This window comes from Bufo bufo, chromosome 1, assembly GCF_905171765.1.
Source record: "Bufo bufo chromosome 1, aBufBuf1.1, whole genome shotgun sequence".
NCBI classification, from domain to species: Eukaryota; Metazoa; Chordata; class Amphibia; order Anura; family Bufonidae; genus Bufo; species Bufo bufo.
The window spans coordinates 53,269,393-53,296,241 of record NC_053389.1 but is presented as its reverse complement, the minus strand read 5'-3'; the positions used below and the strand labels follow the sequence as shown (position 1 = coordinate 53,296,241).

Sequence of the window (26,849 nt, the reverse complement as noted above, 5' to 3'; positions counted from 1 at the left end):
TGAAATCTGACTGACCATGTTAGTAATAGTGACTGCAGCCTTGGTGATGCTTTCTTTAACCCCTTCACGAGAAATTATGGATATATCTATCACAATGCCTATTGTACTCATTTATTAATTTTATTCTACTACATTCCGCAACGCCCAACGGGGCTCACAATGTGGGAGGAAACCAGAGAACCCGAAGGAAACCCACACAAACACAGGGAGAACATACAAACTTCATGCAGATGTTGTCCTTGGTCAGATTCGAACCTAGGATGCCAGCACTGCAAGGAACCAGTACTAACCACTGGGCCACCGTGCTGCCCACACATGAGGCTGTAATACACATCTGGGTTCCTGCTGCAAGCGCCGCCATAGGAGATAACTCAGATCCTGTTGATTTAACCTTTTAGATGCCATGATCAGTGCCAAATATGGCATCTAACTTGTTTGCTAGGGTGTGATGGACTGCTGGTGAGTTACCATGACAAGATCGGTGCTTCAAATCCCATAATAGGGTCAAGAAAAATGTGATTATTATTAAACTATCTTTTAATTTTTAATAACGTTTTATAACAAAAAAAAAGTGTCCCTTATGAAAATATCCGCTCCCCCAAAAAATTCTAATAGTATTTATTTCTACCCCAAAATAGTAGCAACTATAAAAAAAACTATACATGGAGCAGTCTGTAACTTTACATCATGTCACAAAATCCATATAAAGCCGATGAAAAGTGAAGTAAAAGTTTCTTCAAGTCTTTATTTAACTCATTTAAGTGTGAAGAAAAGTATGGCTGCATCGAGAACAATTCATCCTACCAAAAATCAAGTCGTCATACTGCTATGGAAAAATTTAAAGGGGTTCTGCACTTTCATTTAACTGATGATCTATTCTCTGGATAGATCATCAGCTTCTGATCGGCGGGGGTCCGACACCCGGGACCCCCGCCGATCAGCTGTTTGAGAAGGCGGCCTTCTCACTGTTTACCGCCAGGCCGCCTGCCCACTGACATTGAGGGAAATTGTGGAGTCCGCACACCTTAATATAGTGGTGGGTGCTCGCAGAGGACTTCAGTCGTAAATTATGTAGAGATAATCCACGGCACACCAATGTCTTTTGTTTTGCAAATTTATTATTGGTACAAAAATATTCACAAGTTTGTCAATATATGACTGGTCGCGCCATCATAGTAATATCAGCATAATATATCTTTGTAGGCCGTGATGTATCCCTCTCAAGGGATCTGTAAATAAATATAACGTTTTCAATAGCGTCTACATATGGCGACCATAATATACTGTTGACATGTGGTGAAAGAGGAAAACAATATAAGAATAGGATGAATCGTACATGTACGTGTCTATATGTGTGCCCGCAATGCCTGCACACACATACACACATATACATGTACATACACATGCATAAACATACATACAAGTCTCGGATTCTGACTATAGTAAAAAGAGAGAGTAAGGGGTAGGTAAAGTAAGAGGGATGCAAGACAGATAAGGCAAAGGCTGTCTCTAAGAGAGGAGGGGATAGTGATCAGGACTGGGCTAAAAGCATGAACCATAACTAATCAATGGGGCATAAGATTAAGTCAAGATTATATGTGTTGGATAGATTAGGTCAGTGTAATCAGCATAAAAAGAAGAAATCTCTGTGGATAACTGAAGCAGCAGATGGAATATAAATATCGCATATGGACTCACCATGGCCGGGTAGCAAACGGTTTGAAGCAGGCGCTGTGTGTCTCACGTTTGTCTGCGTTTTAAACTCTGAGGCCGGAAGTCATGTGGGCTCTTTGCCCTGTGTCCGGGTTCAGCCGGTCACATGATCGTCAGTGACGTCATGTGAACCGCGTGACCGCGGGCCGCAGTTTGCGCATGCGCACTGGGTGCTGGGACAGAAATAGAAGATAGCTTGGTGCTGGGAATATATAACATGTTGTCTCTTGGAAAACGGGAATAATAGACTAGGGATCGGTCTGCTATTAGGTTGAAAGGAGAAAGAAGAGTTGTAAAGAAAGATATTGAAGATATTTTGAGGAGTATATATAGTTGGTTCTATGCTGACACTTTAACTAAGAAGAATGGGGGAAATTGTCACAGGTAAGGAAAAAGGGGTCACATACATATATAGAAAAGATGGTTTGAAGGATAATTAGACAATTGCTTCCATTTTCGTCGTGCTAGAACGTAAAGGATGAAAAAATAAAGAAACAAAAAACAAAAAAACAAGAAAACAAAAAAACAAAAGGCGAATAATCACATTATATGGTTCTAGATTTAGTGGATACGTGTCTAGGCATATAGGTATCTAACATACTATAATCTTATACTATATTATGGTCTATGATGAGAGGGAGGGGTGGGGGAGAGGGATGGAGGAGGGGAAAAGGGGAGAGGGACTAGTATCAACTAGCGTGGGCGCGGCTAAGCTCTGTTCAATTGAATGGAGCTTAGCCCCGCCCACGCTAGTTGATACTAGTCGTGGCGTCAGTGGGCCAGCGGTAAACAGTGAGAAGGCCGCGGCACTGCTGGAGCGCGGCTGCCTTCTCAAACAGCTGATCGGCGGGGGTCCCGGGTGTCGGACCCCCGCCGATCAGGAGCTGATGATCTATCCAGAGGATAGATCATCAGTTAAATGAAAGTGCAGAACCCCTTTAAAATGTTATAGCTCTTGGAATGCAGCGACTCAAAATTTACTTTCTTTCTATAAAACAGGTTTTTATTGTGCAAAATTAATAAAATGTAAGATATACTGTACTATACAGATTTGTTGTCCCAGTACAGACCCATAGGATAATGTTCACATGTTCCTTTTACCACATGATGAACAGGTTAAGATAAAAAGGCAAAAGAAATGTCGGAATGACAGTTTTTTTTGCAATCAACTCCCCCCAAAAAATCTAAGGTAATCAATAAATTAAAAATCTTGCATTAGCGGGTACTTCTGTCTGGTCATAGTAATGGGTCTTGTTACAGAGAAGGTCACGGGGCCTGGAAGCAGAAAGTTTAGGATGGATGAATCTCTCCCACTGTTTTCATGATGCTTCCTTCCATTTGCCATTTTTGGGTTGAGCTTCATTTTGACAATATTGTCGGTTCCTGCTCATATAATGATAGTATACCTCTGAACAATTCAGACATACACTTCCAAAGTAATACCACTATGTACGCCAAAAAAGATAACAAAAGGTAATCAATTAATTGTATTCATTGCAAAATGATGGAATTGTAACACATAAACAGAAGAGGTGGAGATGAAATCATGCAAAATGACCTTAGCCCTTGACTAGTAGATATGTTCTAGATAAAGAAAGTTCTAGATGGAGAGAATGAATATGTAAAACAAGGAGAATAAAGAAAGTTCTAGCAAATGAAAGGAGTACAAGGGAAGAATCTTCAGAGTCCCCTGAAGGAATACCACACTAGACATTCTCAAGGGAGGAACCAGCGGAGAATCCAACAAGAAGGAGCAGAATGAGGATTGTAGAAAGGATGTGTAGTGTGATGTTAGGTGTTGACTGGCAGGAGACCAATCCTGGGCTTTGAATGGATCTTGACAACTTTTCCATTTGGGGGATTCTCTGTATTTAAATGTTTTTCAAAAAGTAAAAAACAAATTCTTGCACAACCAGGACAATCAGTTCCCACAGTAACATTTAATATATCCTATATAAACACAAAGAATACGGGATGATGACCAAACGCCGCTTTAAATACTCTGAGAGGGTCACCATTTTAGAAGATCTAGCTCTTGAAGCTGACAGCCCTGTATGGGTATAACGACTCTGTTTTGTGATGAGTGCCCCAATATTTTGAAGTCAATGTCCTTGCAGTCAATACATCCTTCTAGGGGTAACCCTGTGTCATCCCCTCATCCCCCACCACACTCACTCTTCTGTTAAAATGATTGGATCGGTATGTCTCCACCTCTTAGGTCATTATTTCATACACAATCTCTGGAGCCTGGTGATGACCAGTCAGCACAGGGTTAATGGATTTTTTTTTCTTCTTTTCCGTGATATGGACTGCAATTATTTCTAATTATCCACTAGCCCGTTTTTCACTTTCCCCACGACGCACGTTCAGAAAATTCTATTTCTACTCGTCGGGCTCCCGTAGGAAGCTGAATTGAAGGAACATTACATTTCCAGACACATAAAGCTCACACCACCCAGGTTCCAACTGTGCAAACGCTGATAGATTGGCGAGCCTGACGGACATCTGACTCCTTACAGTCATTTCGGAGTAGACTGTTGATATAAATGGACGATCTGGGGTCCCAAGGAGACTCTTTAGAGGGTTATTTGTTTGGTCGGCTCTATAATGGGTACTTAGTGGAAAGGTGTCCTCTTCTTCAAACATGAAAATGATGTTTGCCAAGTCTCCCTGGACGTCTTTCTGTAGAACTTTATTCAAGGTTAAATGCTGATGGCTTTTATCAAACCTTTCATTAATTATTTCAACACTAATTATCTGGAAAATATTGACTTAATCCAGGAAGTAGGAACGAAGAGCAGGCTGCATGCTGCCCGCCAGTTGACTCCCTTGTCTCTGTAGCACCCCTGCAATGGATAAAACGGTAAATGTAAGACCCAACGGAAAGTCTGGTCCATGTCCATTTGACATATTAGAAAGATCCATCAACTTCCAGCTGCTAAACCCCGAGTGAGAACAGAAATGACAGAAATATAAGTTTTTCGGATTGATAACATTGGTGAAGGAGTAAGTGATTGCTACTGGGCCACATATATTGGGAACCTGACACTAGTGTTGATCAAAGTTTAGGAAAACTTCGATTCGCAACGATGCCGGCTCTCAGGGGGTGCCAGAGCCTAGAAGCAATGAACGCTTCCATCAATATAGATGGAAGCGTTCATTGCTGGAGCACAGAGAGCTGTGATCCTGTCACTCAGCATCCTGCGCTCTGTCTCTCCGACACTGAATGGTGAAGCAGGAAGACTTCTCCCCGCTCCACCATTCAGCCTGCAGGCACAGATCGTGCTGCCAGACGGTGTGGGCATAGCCTGCAGTCCGGAAATCTGCATAAGCTCTGCCTACATGGTGCTGCAGAGCGATCTGTGTCTGTAGGGGAGAGAGGACTGTGAGCTTCAGGAACGGAACAAGGTGAGTAGGTACTCTGTTTTTTTTTTTTAACAGAGGGAATTTCTACCATGGTGGCGGCACAGAGGGTATTTCTACCATGGAGGGGGCAAAGAGGGCAAAATTACTACAAAGGGGGCACAGAGGGCATTACTACTACAAAGGGGGCACAGAGGGCATTATTACTACTACAAAGGGGGCACAAAGGGCATTACAACTACAAAGGGGGCACAGAGGGCATTACTACTAAAAAGAGGGCACAGAGGGCAATACTACTACAAAGGGGGCACAGAGGGCAATACTACTACAAAGGGCATTACTAGTATTAGGGGGCACAATGGGCATTACTACTATTGAGGGGGCACAATGGGCATTACTACTATGGAGGTGCACAATGGGCATTACTACTATGAAGGAAGCACAGATTGCATTACTACTGTGAAGGGGCACAGAGAGCATTACTCTTGTAAAGTGGGTGGGCATAACTGTTATGGGGCACTGAGTGGGCATTATTACTATGAAGGGGCACAGAGGGCATTACTACTGGTATGGGGGCACAGTGAGGGCATAACTACTCTGAAGGGGCACAGAGAGGGCATTACAACTGTGAATGGGGCACAGATAGGGCATTACTACTTTGAAATGGGCACAGAGAGGGCATAACTACTGTGAGGAATGCACAAAGAGGGCATTACAACTGTGAAGGGGGCACAATGAAGGTATAAGTACTTTAAATGGGCACAATGTGGGCATAACTACTGTGAAAGTTGTACAGTGAAGGCATAACTACCTTGAAGGGGTACAATATGGGCATAACTACCATGAGAGGGCACATATCTGGACAAAACTACTGTGAAGGTAGTACAATGAGGGCAATACTACTGTCAGGGGGTACAATTTTTTTAAAAGTATTGGTGGGGGGGGGGGGGGGGTGCCAGAGAAAGGACCCACCCCGGGTGCCAAACACCCTAGGCACGCCACTGCCCGACACACATTTGATCAAAAATGTGCGCAAAGAGCTTCTATTTTTTTTCACTTATAGTAGGTATTATACCACTTTAATTTAGAATATTCCCTATTTCCCAGTTTTATTGTTTGTATGTGAGATGCTGTGCTGCCATACCTTTTTTTGTTTGCTTTATGCAGTGCAATCTTCATTATTCAATGAAAGGCCGCACGGCTCTTGACTGCAGCATGGCCCAAGCCGCCCACAGCCATACCCTAAGGCCTGATTTAGAGCAAGTCATGATGAATTAATTTGTAACCAATCAAATTTCTTGGCTAACTTTGGCGAAGTTGGCGAATCAAATTTTTCAAGACTTTGCTCTTCTCTACCTGACACCCTACACCTCAGGAGGCCTCTATGCGAGGGCGGATCCATGTCTGGTGTGTAATACTGTGGACATAAGTACCATTTTAGTCTGCATCAGGTATCGGAATAGGATGGCCCTTGGCACTGAGGCCCACACATGGTGATGATGCTTTGCTTGCGTTGTCCTTTTCATACGACTAGATCAAGGCGATAAATGCGCATTGGCTACTGGGAAGCGCCGAGGTTCATTTCGAGGTTATTCACTGTACGTGTTCACATGTGAAGAAAGCTGAACAAAGACTTTAGTGCTGATAGAAGCCGCAGATCTGCATACTGCTCGCCTGAAATAAACACTCTGGGCCGCGGCGCTTTCTTAGGAGCCGCTCCGACAGAAATGTCATTTTTTTTCTCTCCCCAGCAAAAGCCGCTTCACCAGAGAGGTTTACAAGCCAAGCGGATCTGTTGGAATAAGAAATTAGCACTTTTAATTGTCAGGCGGAGGAGCCGAGATCCAGCTGCTGTCGCTCATGTCGAGGTTTTTATCTGCACGTGGAGAGATAAATCACTTTCTGCAGGCTAATAATCTTTCTAAAAATACTGAGGGACTTCAGATTCTCCATGGAAATAAATAAGAAAGCTTGCATCAGCAGGATCGGAGCTATCTGCAGGGGCCCCTTCCATCTGGTCATAGTAATGGGTCTTGTTGCAGAGCAGATCACGGGGCCCGGAAGCAGGAAGGTTAGGATGGAGGAATCTCTCCCGTTTTGTTTTATTTAGGTGGAGCTTCATTTTGACATAACTTTCGGCTCCCGCTCACACATATATATGACGGTATTCCTCTGAACTCAGACATACAGCACACTGAACAAATAATACCCCTACATCTCCGCACCGTGACCACATAGAACTACCACACAGACCAATAAAACCAATAATATCACTACACAGTGAGTAGGATCATACTGTAAATGCAACACAAGGACAACAGTGACTCCCAGGTGACATCTTCTCTTATTGGAGTCATTTACTCCAAGCTGTAGCACTGGCTTTTGTTTTTCATCAAAAGAAAATATTCAGTATGGTTCTTCAGCCCTCCCATCTCTCTTCACCCACATATACACACACACACACCCATAAAACGTCTGTATATGTGGGTGCTAAATTGTTGACAGCATTAAGTAGGGGAGAGCTGCCCAAATATACCTTTTGTGGAAATTTTTAGCATCAGGAGTAGTGTGAATAGAAATGTTTTATTCTGCCAGATTCTGCTACTGCAAGTGCTTTGGAGGCAGAGCTTCACTGTGAAGCTCTTTCTGCATTGAGCTGATTTACAGCCCATTCCCTCTACGTTAAGTGATGGCTGTAGCATCCAACCAGGAGGCCACTACAACCACCACTCAGAGCAGAGGGGAGACGCTTTGAAGCAGCTCAATGCAGAGAGCACTTCAGTGTGAAGCTCTGCCTCCGAAGCACTTGCAGGAGCAGAATCTGGCAGAATAAAACTTCACATTCATACTATACCTGATACCAACACACTCCACAAAAGGGATTTGTGTGTGCAGCCCTTACCTAGTAACATCAGCAGTTTAGCAGTTTAACAAAATTTTCCTTTTCTATAAAATGTAATGTAGAAAACATTGATCACAGAAATGAATAGTAAAACTGCACTGCGCATAAACATGATTCCATTATATAACACACATATATGATGCTGCTATATCGAACACATAATACATTGCTTACACTCACATACATCACGTACATATGCACATTACACATACAGTGGCTTGAAAAAGTATTCATACCCCTTGAACTTTTCCACATTTTCTCACGTTAAACCCGCAAACTTGAATGTATGTTATTGGAATTTTCCGTGACAGACCAGCACAAAGTAGCAAGTATGTGTGTGATGTGAAAAGTAAATGATACATGGATTTCAAAATGTTAAATAAATAAAACTCTGGAAAGTGTGGCTTGCATTTGTCTTCAGCTTCCCTGAGTCAGTACTTTGTAGGACCACCTTTCGCTGCAATTACAGCTGAAAGTCTTTTACGGTCTGTCTCTACCAACGCTGCACATCTAGAGGCTGAAATGTTTGCCCATTCTTCTTTGCTCAAGCTCAGTCAGATTGGATGGAGAGCGTCTGTGAACAGCAATTTACAAGTCTTGCCACAGATTCTCAATGGGATTTAGGTCTGGACTTTGACTGGACCATTCTAACACATGAATATGTGTTGATCTAATTCTAAACCATTCCATTGTAGCTCTGGCTGGATGTTTAGGGTCGTTGTCCTGCTGGAAGGTGAACCTTCGCCCCAGTATCAAGTCTTTTGCAGCCTCTACCAGGTTTTCCTTCAGGATTGCCCTGTATTTAGCTCCATCCATCTTCCCATCAACTCTGACCAGCTTCCCTGTCCCTGCTGAAGAAAAGTCTCCCCGCAGCAGGATGCTTCCAAAACCATGTTTCACGGTGGGGATGGTGTGTTCAGGGAGATGTGCAGTGTTAGTTTAATGCCGCACATAGCGTTTTGAATTATGGCCAAAAAGTTCAACTTTGGTCTCATCTGACCAGAGCACCTTCTTCTACATGTTTGCTGTGTCCCTTACATGGCTTGTGGCAAACTGCAAACTGGACTTCTTATAGCTTGCTTTCAAAAATGTCTTTCTTCTTGCCACTCTTCCACAAAGACAAGATTTGTGGAGAACACGACTAATAGTTGTCCTCTGGACAGATTCTCCAACCTGAGCTGTGAATCTCTGCAGCTCCTCCAGAGTGACCATGGGCCTCTTAGCTGCTTCTCTGATTAGTGCTCTCCTTGCCTGGGCTGTTAGTTTAGGTGGACAGCCATGTCTTGGTAGTTTGGCAGTTGTGGCATACTCCTTACATTTTAAAGTGATGGATTGAACAGTGCTTCGTGAGATGTTCAGAGCTTGGGATATTTTTTTTATAACCTAACCCTGCTTTACACTTCTCCACAACTTTATTCCTGACCTGTCTGGCGTGTTCCTTGGTTTTCACACTGGCTTAGCTATAGGGGTCACAATGGTCGCAATCGTGACCCTTAGGGCCCCCAGAAGAGAAGGAGTGCTTGAGTGCTGCACACCTACCGCGCTCCCACAATGAGTCACTTACAGAGGTGGAGGCAGAGCGTGTGTGTGTGCAGGGAGTGCCAGGGGTGCTGTGTTGTGGCGGTGGATTGTGCAGGCAGTGGGACTCAGTGAGGAATGTCAGTAATCACTCACCTCCTCACACCCCTGAAAGGCAGATGTTATGGTAGACCCTACAGAGCTACAGGACCTGACCGTTTGGTAGTATAAAGGACCTTTGTTGATGTCATGATTGTAGGAGGAGTCAGCACTGCACTTGGTCAGAAGAACTGTCTGTATAAACTGCTGCAGAGCAGTGTATTTAATGTGTACGGTGGTGCTGTGTGTGAATGTGTGTGCAGCAGGGCTGTATGTGTAATGTGTACAGCAGAGATGTGTGCGGGTAATGCATGCAGGCTGCAGCAGAGCTGTTCATATAACGTGTACAGTGAGGCTGTGTGTGAATGTTCGTGCAGCAGGGCTATATGTGTAATGTGTACAGCAGAGATGTGTGTGGGTAATGTGCATGCAGCAGGGCTATATGTGTAATGTGTACAGCAGAGATGTGTGTGGGTAATGTGCATGCAGCAGAGCTGTATATTTAATGTGTACAACAGGGCTGTATATGTAATGTTACAGCATGGCTGTGTGTGGGAAATGTGCAAGCAGCAGAGCTATATGTGTAATGTGTAGAGCAGAGCTGTGTGTGAATGTGCGTGCAGCAGAGCTAGATATGTAATGTGTAGAGCAGAGCTGTGTGTGAATGTGCGTGCAGCAGAGCTAGATATGTAATGTGTATGGGGAAGCTGTGTGTGGGTAAGGTGCATGCAGCAGAGCTATACTGCATATGTAATGAGTACAGTGGGGCTGTGTGTGTGTAGGTGCATGCAGCAGAACTATAATGTATTATATTTACTCTTAAAAAGAGTAAAAAAAAAGAAAAAAATATATGAAAAAAATATATAAAAATGCAATTCACCCCCTTTCCTAAAACTTTAAATAAAAATACATAAACAAATATAAAAATTGACATTAAGTTTTTTTTTTACATGCGAAAACACCTGTACTGTTCAAATATAAAAATATTTATCCCATATAAACGGCAAGATGGAAGAAAACTGTTAAAATGGCTGATTCTACGATTTCCCACCAAAAAATATAACAAAAAGTGATAAAAAAAATTCATACACACCCCAAAACGGTATCAATGAAAAGTACAGGTCGCCCGCAAAAAATGGGCCCTCACACAGCTCCATACACATAAAAAAAAATTAAAAAAAATTATGGGGGTCAGAATATACAATGTATTGGTGAGATTTTAGCTCTGCCGTTAGGCGGGCGGGCATGGGAGCGCAGGGATCTGGTGGTGTTAGGAAGGGGTATTGAGGGTAGGGGGGCCCAAGATGAACTCTTGCACCAGGGCCCATGAGCTTTTAGTTACGCCCCTGGGTTTTCATGATGCTATTTGTTCCCTAACAAACCTCTGAAGCCTTCACAGAACAGCTGTATTTTTTTATTTATTTATTTTTTACATTTGTACCCGAAACACATCAACCCAACAATAAAAAAGTCCATTTAGCCAATAATAGTTACAATTACAATATATATATTTTTTCCCTTTTACTGTAGTTTTACTGAGTATAAATGACACACAGGTGGGCTCAATTTACTAATTAGGTGACTTCTGAAGGTCATTGGTCACAGTGGATTTTATTTAGGGGTATCAGAGTACAGGGGGCTGAATACAAGTGCGCGCCACATTTTCAAGATTTTATTTATTAAAAATTTAGAAAACCATGTACAGGTATCATTTTCTTTTCGCTTCACACACACTGTACTTGGTACTTTGTGTTGGTCTATCACATAAAATCCCAATAAAATACATTTTGTGGATGTAATGTGAAAAAATGTGGAAAAGTTCAAGAGATATGAATATTTTTTCAAAGCACTATAAAAGTACACAAATGAGACACACATGTACAGTGGGATGCGAAAGTTTGGGCAACCTTGTTAATCGTCATGATTTTCCTGTATAAATCGTTGGTTGTTACGATAAAAAATGTCAGTTAAATATATCATATAGGAGACACACACAGTGATATTTGAGAAGTGAAATGAAGTTTATTGGATTTACAGAAAGTGTGCTATAATTGTTTAAACAAAATTTGGCAGGTGCATAAATTTGGGCACTGTTGTCATTTTATTGATTTCAAAACCTTTAGAACTAATTATTGGAACTCAAATTGGCTTGGTAAGCTCAGCGACCCCTGACCTACATACACAGGTGAATCCAATTATGAGAAAGAGTATTTAAGGGGGTCAATTGTAAGTTTCCCTCCTCTTTTAATTTTCTCTTAAGAGTACCAACATGGGGGTCTCAAAACAACTCTCAAATGACCTGAAGACAAAGATTGTTCACCATCATGGTTTAGGGGAAGGATACAGAAAGCTGTCTCAGAGATTTCAGCTGTCTGTTTCCACAGTTAGGAACATATTGAGGAAATGGAAGACCACAGGCTCACTTCAAGTTAAGGCTCGAAGTGGCAGACCAAGAAAAATCTTGGATAGACAGAAGCGACGAATGGTGAGAACAGTCAGAGTCAACCCACAGACCAGCACCAAAGACCTACAACATCATCTTGCTGCAGATGGAGTCTCTGTGCATCGTTCAACCATTCGGCGCACTTTACACAAGGAGATGCTGTATGCGAGAGTGATGCAGAGGAAGCCTTTTCTCCGCCCACAGCACAAAAAGTGCCGCTTGAGGTGGGCTAAAGCACATTTGGACAAGCCAGCTTCATTTTGGAATAAGGTGCTGTGGACTGATGAAACTAAAATTGAGTTATTTGGCCATAACAAGGGACGTTATACATGGAGGAAAAAGAACACAGCATTCCAAGAAAAACACCTGCTACCTACAGTAAAATATGGTGGTGGTTTCATCATGCTGTGGGGCTGTGTGGCCAGTGCAGGGACTGGGAATCTTGTCAAAGTTGAGGGACGCATGGATTCCACTCAGTATCAGCAGATTCTGGAGACCAATGTCCAGGAATCAGTGACAAAGCTGAAGCTGCGCCGGGGCTGGATCTTTCAACAAGACAACGACCCTAAACACTGCTCAAAATCCACTAAGGCATTTATGCAGAGGAACAAGTACAACGTTCTGGAATGGCCATCTCAGTCCCCAGACCTGAATATAATTGAAAATCTGTGGTGTGACTTAAAGAGAGCTGTCCATGCTCGGAAGCCATCAAACCTGAATAAACTAAAGATGTTTTGTAAAGAGGAATGGTGCAAAATACCTTCAACCAAACTCTTGGAACTTACAATAAGCGTTTAGAGGCTGTAATTTCTGCAAAAGGAGGATCTACAAAATATTGATTTCATTTCTTTTTTGTGGTGCCCAAATTTATGCACCTGCCTCATTTTGTTTAAACAATTATAGCACACTTTCTGTAAATCCAATAAACTTCATTTCACTTCTCAAATATCACTGTGTGTGTCTCCTATATGATATATTTAACTGACATTTTTTATCGTAACAACCAACGATTTATACAAGAAAATCATGACGATTAACAAGGTTGCCCAAACTTTCGCATCCCACTGTATATACATTACAAATATACACATTACATACATACATATTATATATACGGTATATTACACACACAGCAGTCATCTGCAAAACATAGATACATATATAACGCACACACATTCATACTTATTACAAACATACAATACACATATGTACATTACATACATATACATGATATACTTACCTCTCCTGTAGATCTATCACATCCCAGTAGTCGAGAGCAAAGGGCAGGAGAGGACAAAACTTCTCTGCACTCCCTCAGGCGTCATGCACACGACCGTTGTTCGGGTCCGCATCCGAGCCCCATTCACTTCAAAAGATGCGGACAGCACTCCGTGTGCTGTCCGCATCCGTTGCTCCGTTCCGTGGTCCGCAAAAAAAATATAACCTGTCCTATTCTTGTCCGCGCTTTGCGGACAAGAATAGGGAGTTATATTAAAGGCTGTCCGTGCCGTTCCGCAAATTGCCATCCGTGTTTTGCGTATCCGCGATTCGCAGACCGCAAAACACCCAATGGTCGTGTGCATGTAGCCTAACTCTGACCAGCTCAGCAATGCTGCTACCTGGATTACGTTAAAGTGGTTTTGTCACTTCAGCAAATAGCATTAATCGTGTGGAGAGAAAGTTAATACAAGGCACTTACTAATGTATTGTGATTGTCCATATTGCTTCCTTTGCTGGTTGGATTCATTTTTCCACTGCATTTTCCACTGCTCGTTTTCAGGGGTTACGACCACCCTGAAATCCAGCAGCAGCAGTGGTCGTGCTTGCACACTATAGCAAAAGGAGTCGGCCTCTCTGCTGGCCAGGACTCTGGGAGTGCTCATAGGCTGGAATTTTTTTCTATAGTGTGCATATACGATAGAAATGTTTGAACACATATACGATAGCATGTTTGAACACTTCCCCTTTAAGTCTAGTTTTCCTTCCCATTTTGGTGTGTACGGGGTTAAGGTGTGTGCAAGGTGAAGCTGGGTGTGACCTCTGGCTCTTCTTATGTTGGAGTTGTGAGCTGAAGGTCAGTTGTCTGTCTGTGCCTTCCGTTTTCTGGTGTGCATGCTTGTCCTCCGGAGGGAGGATGAAAGGGGAGATCCTGTTAACGGTGCGGTTCTCTGTAACAGCGGTTGCAGGTGGTGTGAACCCTTACTTGTGTTTGTGTCTCCCCTCGTCCATGTCTCAGTGGTTCAGTTGCTTGTGTTGTGTGGCTGGCTGCATTCCTTGTTGTACTGGCTCTGGTGTTTGCTGGTTGGGGATGCATGCTGGCAGCAACCTGGTGTCAACCGTGTCTGAATGTGGACGCAGTGGTCAGTGCGGTCTCTCCTGGCTGTTTGTTGGCTGGCTGCCTGGTTCCTAGTTGGTGGTTCCGGGGTGCTGGCGGCAGTCTTGGGAAGACTCTCTTGTGCTGACGCTGATTCTTTACCCCCTCCTCCCCCGTTGTTGTGGGTATTCCATTTAGCTTCCCCTTTTTCAGTTGGGAGGCCTTTGAGGGGCGGGAGTGTCATGGCCTCGGTGTTGTGACACTTTAGCCATGCATGCTGATTGCCAGGGGCAACGCATTGTTGTCGCAGCATGTATGTGCTTTGCTCCCCTTCTCCTGGTTCCTCTCCTGTTTGGTGTCTTTGGGGTTAACTATCTGTCTGATTCATATTGCCTGTGGCTTCCAGGCTGGAGTCAGTTGTCCTCCAGCCCTGGTGTGTGCCGGAGTTGCTTCTGTCCTGGATATGTCATCGGTCCAGTTTGAGGGCCACCTAGTTGGACATCGATGTCACCATGATGTCTCCCCTTTTGTTCACCTGTTTTGTACCCTTCCTTACATGTCTCTTTGTTTGGTGTGGGTTTATGTAATGGTGTGTTGTAATGTCTAGTTTGGTGTTCCATGTCTGGTATGTTTGGTGTTGTTTTCCAGCATGGTTGCTAGACATTTCCCCTATCTGTTGTCCCTCCAGTGAGGGGGTCCCAGGGGTTCCTCGGAAGGGGAACCACAAATCAGCAAGCGGCAGTTGTTCCACCCAGTAGTTGTGGCAAGTAAGTGCTGTTGTTTCCGTGTTTTTTGTTTTGCGCTGGGCTCTTACCTGCTGCTATGTGTTTTGCTTGCTGTCTGCTCCTTCCTAGTTGCTAGGCCTGTGTGATTGTTTTTAGGGATGCATAGGAGGTGTCCTGCTCCCCTTATCCAGGTACCCAAGCCTAATTGCTTTCCCAAATTCCCTACATTGTACGGTGGGGAGTTTTCCCCCACTCCCCACCGTGACAGACACACTGCCTTCATCTTTTTTTAAAAAACAATTGTGCATGCACAGAGACTGCATAAAGGATGAGTCTTGTTGGGGCTGTATAAAGTAAAGGTATAAAATGGTATATTGGTATAAAAAAAGGGGTTTGGTATGGGGTCTGTATTAACAGCTTGTTTGGTCTAGGGCAGTGATGGCTAACCTCCAGCACTCCAGCTGTGGTGAAACTACGACTCCCAGCATGCTCCAATCATTTCTATGGAGTTCTGAGAACAGCCAAGCAAGTATGCATCTTGGGAGCCGTAGTTTTACCACAGCTGGAGTGCCGGAGGTTAGCCATCACAGGTCTAGGGTCTGTATTAACCCGTTGGTGGTTGGGACTTTAAAGATGACTCCCATTTTTGCAGAGACCTACTGCTCAAGAATCCACCTATGAAGATTTCCTAGTTTGACCTCATTGTGTAGGTGCTCTGTCTAGGGAGTATTTCTAGGAGATTGTCAAGTCTATATGTGCCCTGTTTATAAGAAGATTGTCTGGGGTATAGGTGCCCTGTATATAGGGAGGATGTCTAGTCTCATAGATGGGGTCAGAAGTGTGCATTCTGCTCTGAATATCTACCATGGCTTTCCTTCTTTAAGCCCCCTCATCCATCATGTATAGCTATATAGCTATGTCCAAAGCTATGTCTGGTGGAGCAGTGCAAAAAAGTGTGTTTCAGAATACCTCATACTTCCTATAGAGCGAAGCCGGTGTCATTATTTATAACTGTTTGAGCGATGCAACAGTGTAAGGTGTGAGGGTGAAGCCTCAGATAAGACTGGAGGCGGATTTCCCAGTACCACTGATGATGGTACTCATGAGTGGTCAGTGGTTTGGAAATCATTCCTGATGGACATTTTAATCTTTGAGAATGGTTAGCTTCTATGAACTGTTTCAGCATAAGGCCATAGAGACTCGATATCAGGTTGTCACAGCCCCTCCCACCCGACTGTCCAGTTCTCACAGAACAGCACAGAAGACTGGACATCTGTGATTTGCTACGTTTCCCCTCTCTGTCTCTTGTCTACTATTATAAAGGCCCTGACGATAAATGAAGAGAATCCCGCAATTTGCCTTCATTTTATAATCTTCCCTAACCTTCCATGTTAATGAGCTAATTAACTTTTGCCTTAATTACTTTGGCTTCATTTTAATGACTTAGCTGTGGGAACACCTTCCAATCTGCAGCGATCTCCCCCCGTCTTGAATTCACAGAACAGTAATCGTGGCGCTGAAAGGAACAATAGCCCGATGTCGGAAAATTCTGAGCAAAACACATAATAGAGGCCAGAAAAGCCGGGCCTCATGCAAACCACGTGTGTGCTGGGTCTTTACTTACAGACTAGAGCCGCCATCGACCTCTTCAATCACGAGTGAGCAGAGATTCTGCTTTGATGGAGGGTCCCGTGGATGGGAGATAGTTGTTCCAGAGCAGCTTGGATTCCTTTCTTGAAAGGGACTATATTACAAGTTGTAGTTACTAGATTTCTGGAGAATGGTTGTTGCTCCAGGGAGTTAGGCCCCTTTCATACGAACGATCCGGATTAGGCCCGGATGCGTTCAGGGTGTGTTCAGGAAAACTCGCACCAATTTGCAAGCAATTGCAGTCAGTTTTGTCTGCGATTGCGTTCAGTTTTTATCGCGTGGGTAAAATGCGCATTGATTCGTTTTTCACGCGCGTGATAAAAAACGGAATGTTTACAAACAACATCTCTTAGCAACCATCAGTGAAAAACGCATCGCATCTGCATTTGCTTGCGGATGCAATGCATTTTTCACGCAGCCCCATTCACTTTTATGGGGCAGGCGTTGAGTGAAAAACGCTGAATATAGAACATGCTGCCATTTTCACGCAACGCACAAGTGATGCGTGAAAAACAACGCTCATGTACACAGACCCATTAAAATGAATAGGTCCGGATTCCGTGCGGGTGCAATGCGTTCGCATCATGCGTTGCACCCGCGCGGAAATCACACTCGTGCGAAAGGGGCCTTATTCTGATTGATGAGGAAAATGGACTTCTACTTCATTTTTACCTTCTTCTGGATCAACTTTGTAAGATAATAGTGGAATTAGATGGACAGATGTTTTCTCAACCTTACAAACTATATTACTGTGTGACTGTGTTTGGCTAAGCGTGAGCAATATGTTTACTCCCATAACGTGTCAATAACACAGTACCAGGGTCATGACGTGACCTTCAGAGACAATTTTATCCAGCAGATCATGTTCTTCAGGAGACAAACCCTGTCCTGTAGATTTTATGGACATAGGGGCAGTCGCTAACCATTCTCCCAGAATACGCTGACATGAGGCTTAGTTTACTGAACAAAGTGGATGGGAATCCATGAACAGAATATGTCACAACCCTATTCTGGGGCCATGATAGTCTATCCAATGTGCTGGTTGTCATCAGTGTTCAAGCTTGTCCATGTAACATCCATGAAGCGCTTCAACACATAACTTCCATATAGGGCTTCAGTACCTAACCTCCATATAAGATCTCAGCATATACAGTAACCTCTATATAGGGCCTCAACACATAACCTCCATATAGTACCTCAACACATGACCTCAATATAGGGCCTCAGCACAGAACTTCATTACAGGACCTCAGTACATGACCTCAATCTAGTGCCTCAGTACATGACCTCAATCTAGTGCCTCAGTACATGACCTCCATCTAATGCCTCAGTACATGACCTCCATCTAATGCCTCAGTACATGACCTCCATCTAAAGTGTTGCAGAATATTTCAGCGCTATATAAGCAATAATGAAAGGGGTTCAGAAACTCCATATAGTGCCCCGGCCAGGTAACTCTCATATATGGACTAATCCTGTAACTTCCAGGGAGGACCTCAGGCTAGAGTATCGAATATACAGTCAGGTCCATAAATATTGGGACATTGACACAATTCAAAAATTTTTGGCTCTATACACCACCACAATGGATTTGAAATGAAACGAACCCGATGTGCTTTAACTGCAGACTGTCAGCTTTAATTTGAGGGTATTTACATCCAAATCAGGTGAACGGTGTAGGAATTACAACAGTTGCATATGCGTCTCCCAGTTGTTGGGGGCCAAAAGTAATGGGACAACTGGCTTCTCAGCTGTTCCATGGCCGGGTGTGTGTAATTCCCTCATTATCCCAATTACAATGAGCAGATAAAAGGTCCAGAGTTCATTTCAAGTGTGCTATTTGCATTTGGAATCTGTTGCTGTCAACTCTCAAGATGAGATCCAAAGAGCTGTCACTATCAGTGAAGCAAGCCATCATTAGGCTGAAAAAACAAAACAAACCCATCAGAGAGATAGCAAAAACATTAGGCTTGGCCAAAACAACTGTTTGGAACATTCTTAAAAAGAAGGAATGCACTGGTGAGCTCAGCACCACTAAAAGACCCGGAAGACCACTGACATCAACTGTGGTGGATGACCAAAGAATTTTTTCCATGGTGAAGAAAACACCCTTGACAACAGTTGGCCAGATCAAGAACACTCTCCGGGAGGTAGGTGTATGTGTGTCAAAGTCAACAATCAAGAGAGGACTTCACCAGAGTTAATACAGAGGGTTCACCACAAGATGTTAACCATTGGTGAGCCTCAAAAACCGGAGGGCCAGATTCGAGTTTGCCAAACGACATCTAAAAAGAACCTTCACAGTTCTGGAACAACATCCTATGGACAGATGAGATCAAGATCAACTTGTACCAGAGTGATGGGAAGTGAAGAGTATGGAGAAGGAAAGGAACTGCTCATGATCCTAAGCATACCACCTCATCAGTGAAGCATGGTGGTGGTAGTGTCATGGCGTGGGCATGTATGGCTGCCAATGGAACTGGTTCTCTTGTATTTATTGATGATATGACTGCTGACAAAAGCAGCAGGATAAATTCTGAAGTGTTTCGGGCAATATTATCTGCTCATATTCAGCCAAATGCTTCAGAACTCATTGGACGGAGCTTCACAGTGCAGATGGACAATGACCCAAAGCATACTGCAAAAGCAACCAAAGAGTTTTTTAAGGGAAAAAAGTGGAATGTTATGCAATGGCCAAGTCAATCCCCTGACCTGAATACGATTGAGCATGCATTTTTTGCTGAAGACAAAACTGAAGGGAAAATGCTCCAAGAACAAGCAGGAACTGAAGACAGTTGCAGTAGAGGCCTCGCAGAGCATCACCAGGGATGAAACCCAGCGTCTGGTGATGTCTATGCGTTCTAGACTTCAGGCTGCATTGAATGCAAAGGATTTGCAACCAAGTATTAAAAAGTGAAAGTTTGAGTTGATTATTATTCTGTCCCATTACTTTTGGCTCCTTAACAAGTGGGAGGCACATATGCAAACTGTTGTAATTCCTACACCGTTCACCTGATTTGGATGTAAATACCCTCAAATTAAAGCTGACAGTCTGCAGTTAAAGCACATCTTGTTCGTTTCATTTCAAATATGTTAGAATTGTGTCAATGTCCCAATATTTATGGACCTGATTGTAGACTCCAGAATGTAGGTCTTCTGACCCCTCTACCACCTGGTCAGGGTTGGTGTAAATGTGTGCAGCTGTTTCCATACACTATGGGAGTTTTGGAGACACCTAACTCTAGCCTATGTAGGATGTCTACATGTAATCTGTATACAGAATTGAATCAGGTACAGTAACTTCCATGAAGGACCTCATGATGTAACCTCCAAATGGGATTGCTGAAGGTAGTATTCATATACTCATGTATGGACAAGTAAGACCACTATTTAAACCTAAAGAAATGCCTCACCATATAGCATTCACGTATGGACTCGGCATCCTTGTATATCAGTCTGTATTCTTTGTTCTAACCATACTTGCCATGATCAGAGCTTTCCTATGATTATCTGGCGGTGTAAATGCACCACCGATTACACGATGAACTAGCAGAACGCTTGTTTATCGGGTAATTGGATCATTTGTGTGAACACAAAAATCCTTGTTTCCTGACAGCAGATTGTGCTGTCTAAACAGAATCTGCTGACGAGAAACATCGAGTCAGTATGGGGACAAGCGATTGCATTAGTGATCGCTCCTCCCCATACTGTGGAGGAGATCGCTGCATGTAACTGCAGGGGTCTCCTCCACCAGCGAGCAGCAGATTGTCAGGAAAGAACGGTTCCCTCCCAACAATCTGCTGCTCTGTCGTTCCATGTAAAGGGACCTTTACTATTATCATAAGGATTACCCTTCACATCTTCCCCTCACAGCAGCAGTAAAGTGACAATAGATATATATTGTAGGGTTTAGCTCTGGTAGATAGGGTAAGTGGGCGCAGTACAGAGGTAAAATACAAGTTCTTAACTCAAAACGTCAGTGTTTATTCACACTTGAGGCAATTGCACAAAACAGCACGTAACTTTGCAGTGTTGGTGTTAATTCACACACAATGGAAAGTTCATATAACACAAGTCACCTTGCTGGCAGTTCTGCCTCCAGTAGTCCACAGCAGGCTTTAGGGGGCCTGTTTCCCCAGCATGCGGCTCTCAGCCCTCCAGCACGGCACAAAGCCTCAGATCCCAAAAACAGAGACATCTCTGCTGAGCCCAGCTGCCTATTTAAGGACAGCCAGGTGCTGCCAAAACCCGCACCGGCACTTAAATTCCGGTCCGGTATTTGACCTCACACGGCTGGAAACCAGCCCAGCCGCACATGCTAGGAGGAAAATACCTGCCTTCCCAGACACAACACCTCACTGTGTCACAATATACGGTGTATATATATATTACCATCTACATAGGATTACTTATTTAGCCACTGCACAGTGTTATTTTGGCAGTCTATGGATGGCATTAGTACTACATAGCTGTTCTATTTGGCTTTTATTTGGCTTCAAACTGTAAGGTGCTGGTACTGTAGTTAGGTGATGTGTAGTATATGTATTACAGTTATAAGAACAGTGGGGGAGATTTATCAAAACTGGTGTAAATGAAAACTGGCTTAGTTGCCCATAGCAACCAATCAGATCCCATCTTTCATTTTTCAGAGCTTCTTTGAAAAATGAAAGGTGGAATCTGATTGGTTTCTATGGGCAACTAAGCCAGTTTTCCTTTACCCCAGTTTTGATAAACCCCCCTATGGTCTACATTGTTGTTTATATGGAAATATTTTGACTTGCAGCCTGTGATCTTGGATACTATAAGTCTTCACCAGGAGACCAGCTGTGCTCAAAGTGCCCACCATTTAGTCATTCAGAAACCTTGGCTTCCCAGATCTGTGAATGTGACACCAACTACTATCGCTCTGCTACCGATCCAGCTTCCTCGGCTTGCACACGTGAGTAAAAGACAAGAAGTCACTCTACACACAAAGGTCCATTGGGAATGTGTATGGTTGGGTGGTCTGCTGTGAACTATGTAGTATTGTACCATTGACGCTGAGCAATGAATCTTCAGGCTCTCAGCATCTCCAGCTTCAAGGTCTTCAGTTCCTAAAGTGAACCACAACCAAAGAAAGGTATCTTATTGTATGTAAGAAAGATTTCCACTCCTGATGAGTAGAGTCATGGAAGTTTTGCAAGAGAGGTAGAATTTAAGCAACACCATTGAGGCACCTGAACAGAGCTGTCCCTCTTCACAGGTTCTTCAACATTTGCAAACAAGAGAAGAGGACATTAGCTCCGGGGAGGCCTTTACCAATTTTCCTCTACAATGGGTTGCCAGGAGATGAATAAGTGTTAAACACCCTTGACACCAAATGGTGGCCTTAGATGGTATGAGCCATCACCTGAAATTTGCCTCATTGTGAAGTTTGCTTAGAGCCCTGTATTCCCTAAATGTTGATGCCTTAGATGCCAGGATATCTTTTAAGGGAATGTGTGATCAGAAAATGGCTTGTTTAAATTGTGATTTAAAATCTTGTTAAGAATTTTGGGTGATTTTGGAATATTAGTGGACACTGCAGGTTTTGGTTCTCTTGACATACTTCTACAGGCGGCTGGATTACTGCATGTTCTTGAAGAATTCATGAAGGTGAAAATGCTGTGTTTTTTCAAGAATTCCAAGGGATTTTGTGTAAGCGGCTGTACACACAGCAGGGAAGGTGTTGATAGATAGAACTGGATGATCCTCTTAGAAACCTTCATGATATGATAAAAACATGTGTATCTGGTACTTCTCAGGACCGAATCTCTTCCCAACATGGGGGCTTCTTACATGTTAATGTAATGGTTGTGGTTGTGTTAACTCTTTTCTGTGTTTGTCCTGCTAGGTCCACCTTCTGCTCCAGTCAATCTCATCTCCAGTGTTAATGGCACCACCATAACCTTAGAGTGGAACCCACCAAGGGACACAGGTGGGCGCAGAGATGTCACATACAATGTCATTTGCCGGCGCTGCGCTTGGGATGCGGGTCAATGTGAGCCCTGTGGGGGAGGTGTTCGTTACACCCCCCAGCAGATGAGCCTTGCAAAGACCTCCCTTACAGTGGCAACTCTCCAAGCCCACATGAACTATACCTTCTGGGTGGAGGCCGTCAACGGGGTGTCCGACTTTAGCTTGGAGCAACGGATGTTCTCCACTGTGAATATAACCACGAACCAGGCAGGTAGGACCCTCTGCAAAACCCGTGTGTTCTATAATTGGGGCCATGATGTTCTGCAGTCTGGCCAAATTGTAATAATCATTATTATCATCAGAGCTTGTCTATATGCCAAAAATGACTTTTTGCTATTCCTTGTGCTGAAAGTTGTTAAGAGTGTTTGACATATATACATTTAGGTCTCCTGATAAGATTTCACTGAGGACGCAGAACTGCAAATCCAGAAACCAGAACATAAGCCTTAAAATGATTTTTATTGGCAATGAAGGAAACCTCCTTATATAATATATGCATTAAAGGGAAACTGATAGTGGTCAGTATCAGTAAATGTTACAATGAACAGAAAGGATTATTAAATGAGGAGTCCTTGATGGACAATGGTCACCAGTAGAGAGGTCTCATTGATGGAGGGGGACACTGAAGGAACAGAGTCAATGAGGTAGAGTGATCACTGAATTAAAGACACTGATGGAGAGGAATTACTGTGGGAGAGTGAACACTGACTTTGATAGACTGTAGTCACTGAGGAAGAGCACTCATTAATGGAGAGGAGTCAAGGAGGAAGAGGAGATGATAATGGGTTGACACAGAGCAAGAGGAGTGATAGTGGGAAGAGGTCCTTAAGTGAGAGTAGCCACTGATGTAGAGTAGACCCTAAATAAGAGGAGCCATTGATGGAGAGGAGTAACTGAAGGAGAGGAATGTAAATAAGCTCTTATCCAGAAGAACAAAAGTTGGCTCTCTAGTGTTTTCACATTGCCAGCCGGAGTTCCAGCAGGATGTTCTGGCAGAGAACACCCTGCCAGAGCTCTCTGCATCCGGCATTGTTGGTCGATACTGGAATATCCCCCTTCCTCGGCCATATTGACTATAATGGGGTCTGGCATAGATTCACTACCGCTGCATAACAGCTGGAATTCTGCCAGACCTCATTATAGTCAATGGGGCCAGAGGGCATTCCGGTAACATTTGGCAATGCCGGATTCAGATACTTCCAGCAGGCTGTTCTCTACCGGAACAGACTGGCAGAACCATTCCGGCAGTGTGAAACAGCCTAAACTAGAATCATTTTCATAAGGAACAGTAATAGTCATTAATGAAAAGGGATCACAGCAGAAGAGGAGTTGTTGAAAAACATTAGTCACTGAGAGGAGTCACTGATTAACAGTAGTTACTAAAGGAGAAAAATTATCAATGCTGAGTGGTCATCAAGGGAAAGGACAGAGTCATTGATGGAGAATAATCAGTGAGAGGGGTCACTGAGACACAGAAATCAATGATGAAGAGGGGTCACAGAGGGTGAGGAGTCACTGATGGAAAGCAGTCACTGAGGAAGAAGAGTCAGTAATAGAGAGGGGTAGCTGATTAAGAAGAGTCAATGGTGGAGAGGGGTCACTGAGGGAGGAGAGTCATTGATGGAGAGGGAACACTGAAGGATCTCTAGATCCAGCATTGCCGGTCGTTACTAGTGTTGAGCACGAATATTCGAATAGCGAATTTTTATCCCGAATATCGCCACTTCGAGAATTTGTGAATATTTAGAATATATTCATTATATCGAATATTTGATTTTTTTTTCTCCATCTGAACACATGATTCCCATCCTGCTTGCTGCTTGTGGGCCAATGAGAAGGAAGCAATGTCAAGTTCACAACAATACTTAGTGCACCAATCCAGTGGTGTATCTTGGGTTTTGTGCTGCCCTAGGCGAGACTAAACTCGGGCACCCCCCTAATATAAATTTGACCCACCCCTTCCTGTCAAGGCCAAACCCCTTTCTCTCTAAACCCCACACCTCGCTATGTGCCATCCACAGATCCCCCTCCCCGAAACAGTGCCATCCACAGATCCCCCTCCCCTAAACAGTGCCATCCACAGATCCCCCTCCCCTAAACAGTGCCATCCACAGATCCCCCTCCCCTAAACGGTGCCATCCACAGATCCCCCTCCCCTAAACGGTGCCATCCACAGATCCCCCTCCCCTAAACAGTGCCATCCAGATCCCCCTCCCCTAAACAGTGCCATCCACAGATCCCCCTCCCCTAAACAGTGCCATCCACAGATCCCCCTCCCCTAAACAGTGCCATCCACAGATCCCCCTCCCCCTAAACAGTGCCATCCACAGATCCCCCTCCCCTAAACAGTGCCATCCACAGATCTCCCCCCTAAACAGTGCCATCCACAGATCTCCCCCCTAAACAGTACCATCCACAGATCCCCCTCCCCTAAATAGTGCCATCCACAGATCCCCCTCCCCTAAATAGTGCCATCCACAGATCCCCCTCCTCTAAACAGTGCCATCCACAGATCCCCCTCCCCTAAATAGTGCCATCCACAGATCCCCCTTCCCTAAATAGTGCCATCAACAGATCCCCCTCCCCGACGCTCACAGGAGAACATTTATAAACTAATCATTAACTTTAATCATTGCTAATCTCTTTACTGGATATCTTACTCTGTCTTGACTCTTAGCTCTGGTAACAGCAGGCAGTGCGGGGGGGCGGCGCTCACTCACTGACGTCACGCGCCTGCTCCTCCCACTAACCATTTTCTCCAGTCTCAGGAAACTTATATCAGCTTGAAAAATGTAGCCAAAGTGACCCACTCCTGTATTTCGTGTTATGAATTTGCATTTTTACATTGCCAATTTTTCGCATTCAATAAAATAATCTCGAAATTTGCGAATATATGAGGAATATTCTACAAAATATTCGTTAAATATCGCAAATTAAAATATAGCCCCTGCTGCCCCTAGTCGTTACTAGAACGCCCCCCTTCCCCCAAAATGTAATTGACTATAATGGGGTCTGGCGGAGATCCTTCCGGGATTCGGCCGAACAAATACTGATTCGTGGTTGACGGATTTCCTTTTGACCCCATTATAGTCAATGGGGCCAGTGGACATTCTGATAACATCTTGTAATGCCGGAACCCAATAGCTCCAGCAAGCTGTTCTCTGCTAGAACAGCCTGCCGACGCTATGACAGTAGTGTGGAACAAGCCTACATCAGAATCTGTTTCATAAGAAAAAATAGTAGTCACTGATTGAGAGGGATAGCAGCAGGAGAGGAGTCATTGAGGAAAATTAGTCACTGAGGGAAAGGAGTCACTGAGGAACAGTAGTTACTAATGGAGAAAAATCATTGATGCAGATTGGTCATCAAGGGTGAGTAGTCGTTGATGGAGAACACTTTCGGAGGGGAGAAGAATGAGTAGGAGGGCTCAGAGAGAGAAATTGATGGAGAGGGGTCACTGAAGGTGAGGAGTCATTGATGAAGTGCAGTCACTGGGGGAGAAGAGTCAGTGATAAAGAGCAATCACTGATTAAGAAGAGTCAGTGATGGAGAGGGGTCACTGAGGAAGAAGAGTTAGTGATGGAGAGGGTTCATTGAGAGAGAAAAGTGAGTGATAGATAGACGTCATTGAGAGAGAGGAGTCAAGGATGGAGGGGATTCACTGAGGGAGAAAAGTTAGTGATTGAGAGGGTTCATTGAGAGAGAAGAGTAAGTGATTGACTCCTGTCTCTCAGAGACTACTCTCATTGTCAACTATGGCATTATATGTGATTAAAACAATGTATTTCACAGGATAAAACAATGGAAAATGATAGCAGCTCCATTTGTAATTTGTCAGCCCCTTCTCAGGTTCTGGTGATTCGTAAAGAGAAGACGGCACAGAACAGCGTTACACTAATATGGCAAGAACCTGACCAGCCCAACGGCATCATCTTGGAATACGAGATCAAATACTTTGAAAAGGTGACTAATTATAGCTATTACATTATATACACACGCTGTTTGTTTACTGACCTAGCAACTATGCCTGAAATTATCTCAGTGCATCATACGTCATTCATGAGAATGGTAACTGACTGTACCCAAGTACAATAGATGGTTGGCGGCTTCATACGTGTGGTCCTA

General features: G+C 43.8%; 1 protein-coding gene and 1 long non-coding RNA gene across 2 annotated transcripts in view; one reads left to right on the top strand and one right to left on the bottom strand.

Annotated features, from left to right (window-relative positions):
* Positions 1-26,849, top strand: part of EPHA8 (EPH receptor A8) — a 98,917-nt gene that overhangs the window by 56,857 nt on the left and 15,211 nt on the right. Inside the window, exons 4-6 of the mRNA XM_040415534.1 lie at positions 21,511-21,666; positions 22,600-22,935; positions 26,563-26,687. Of these exons, the coding sequence (XP_040271468.1) occupies positions 21,511-21,666; positions 22,600-22,935; positions 26,563-26,687 (617 nt within the window). The remainder of the gene's footprint in view (positions 1-21,510; positions 21,667-22,599; positions 22,936-26,562; positions 26,688-26,849) is intronic.
* On the bottom strand, positions 163-12,822 carry LOC120986829. Its single transcript, XR_005775804.1, has 3 exons — positions 12,811-12,822; positions 9,431-9,433; positions 163-305 (listed from the first exon to the last, which is right to left on the bottom strand). It is a non-coding gene; the product is annotated as an uncharacterized LOC120986829 (long non-coding RNA).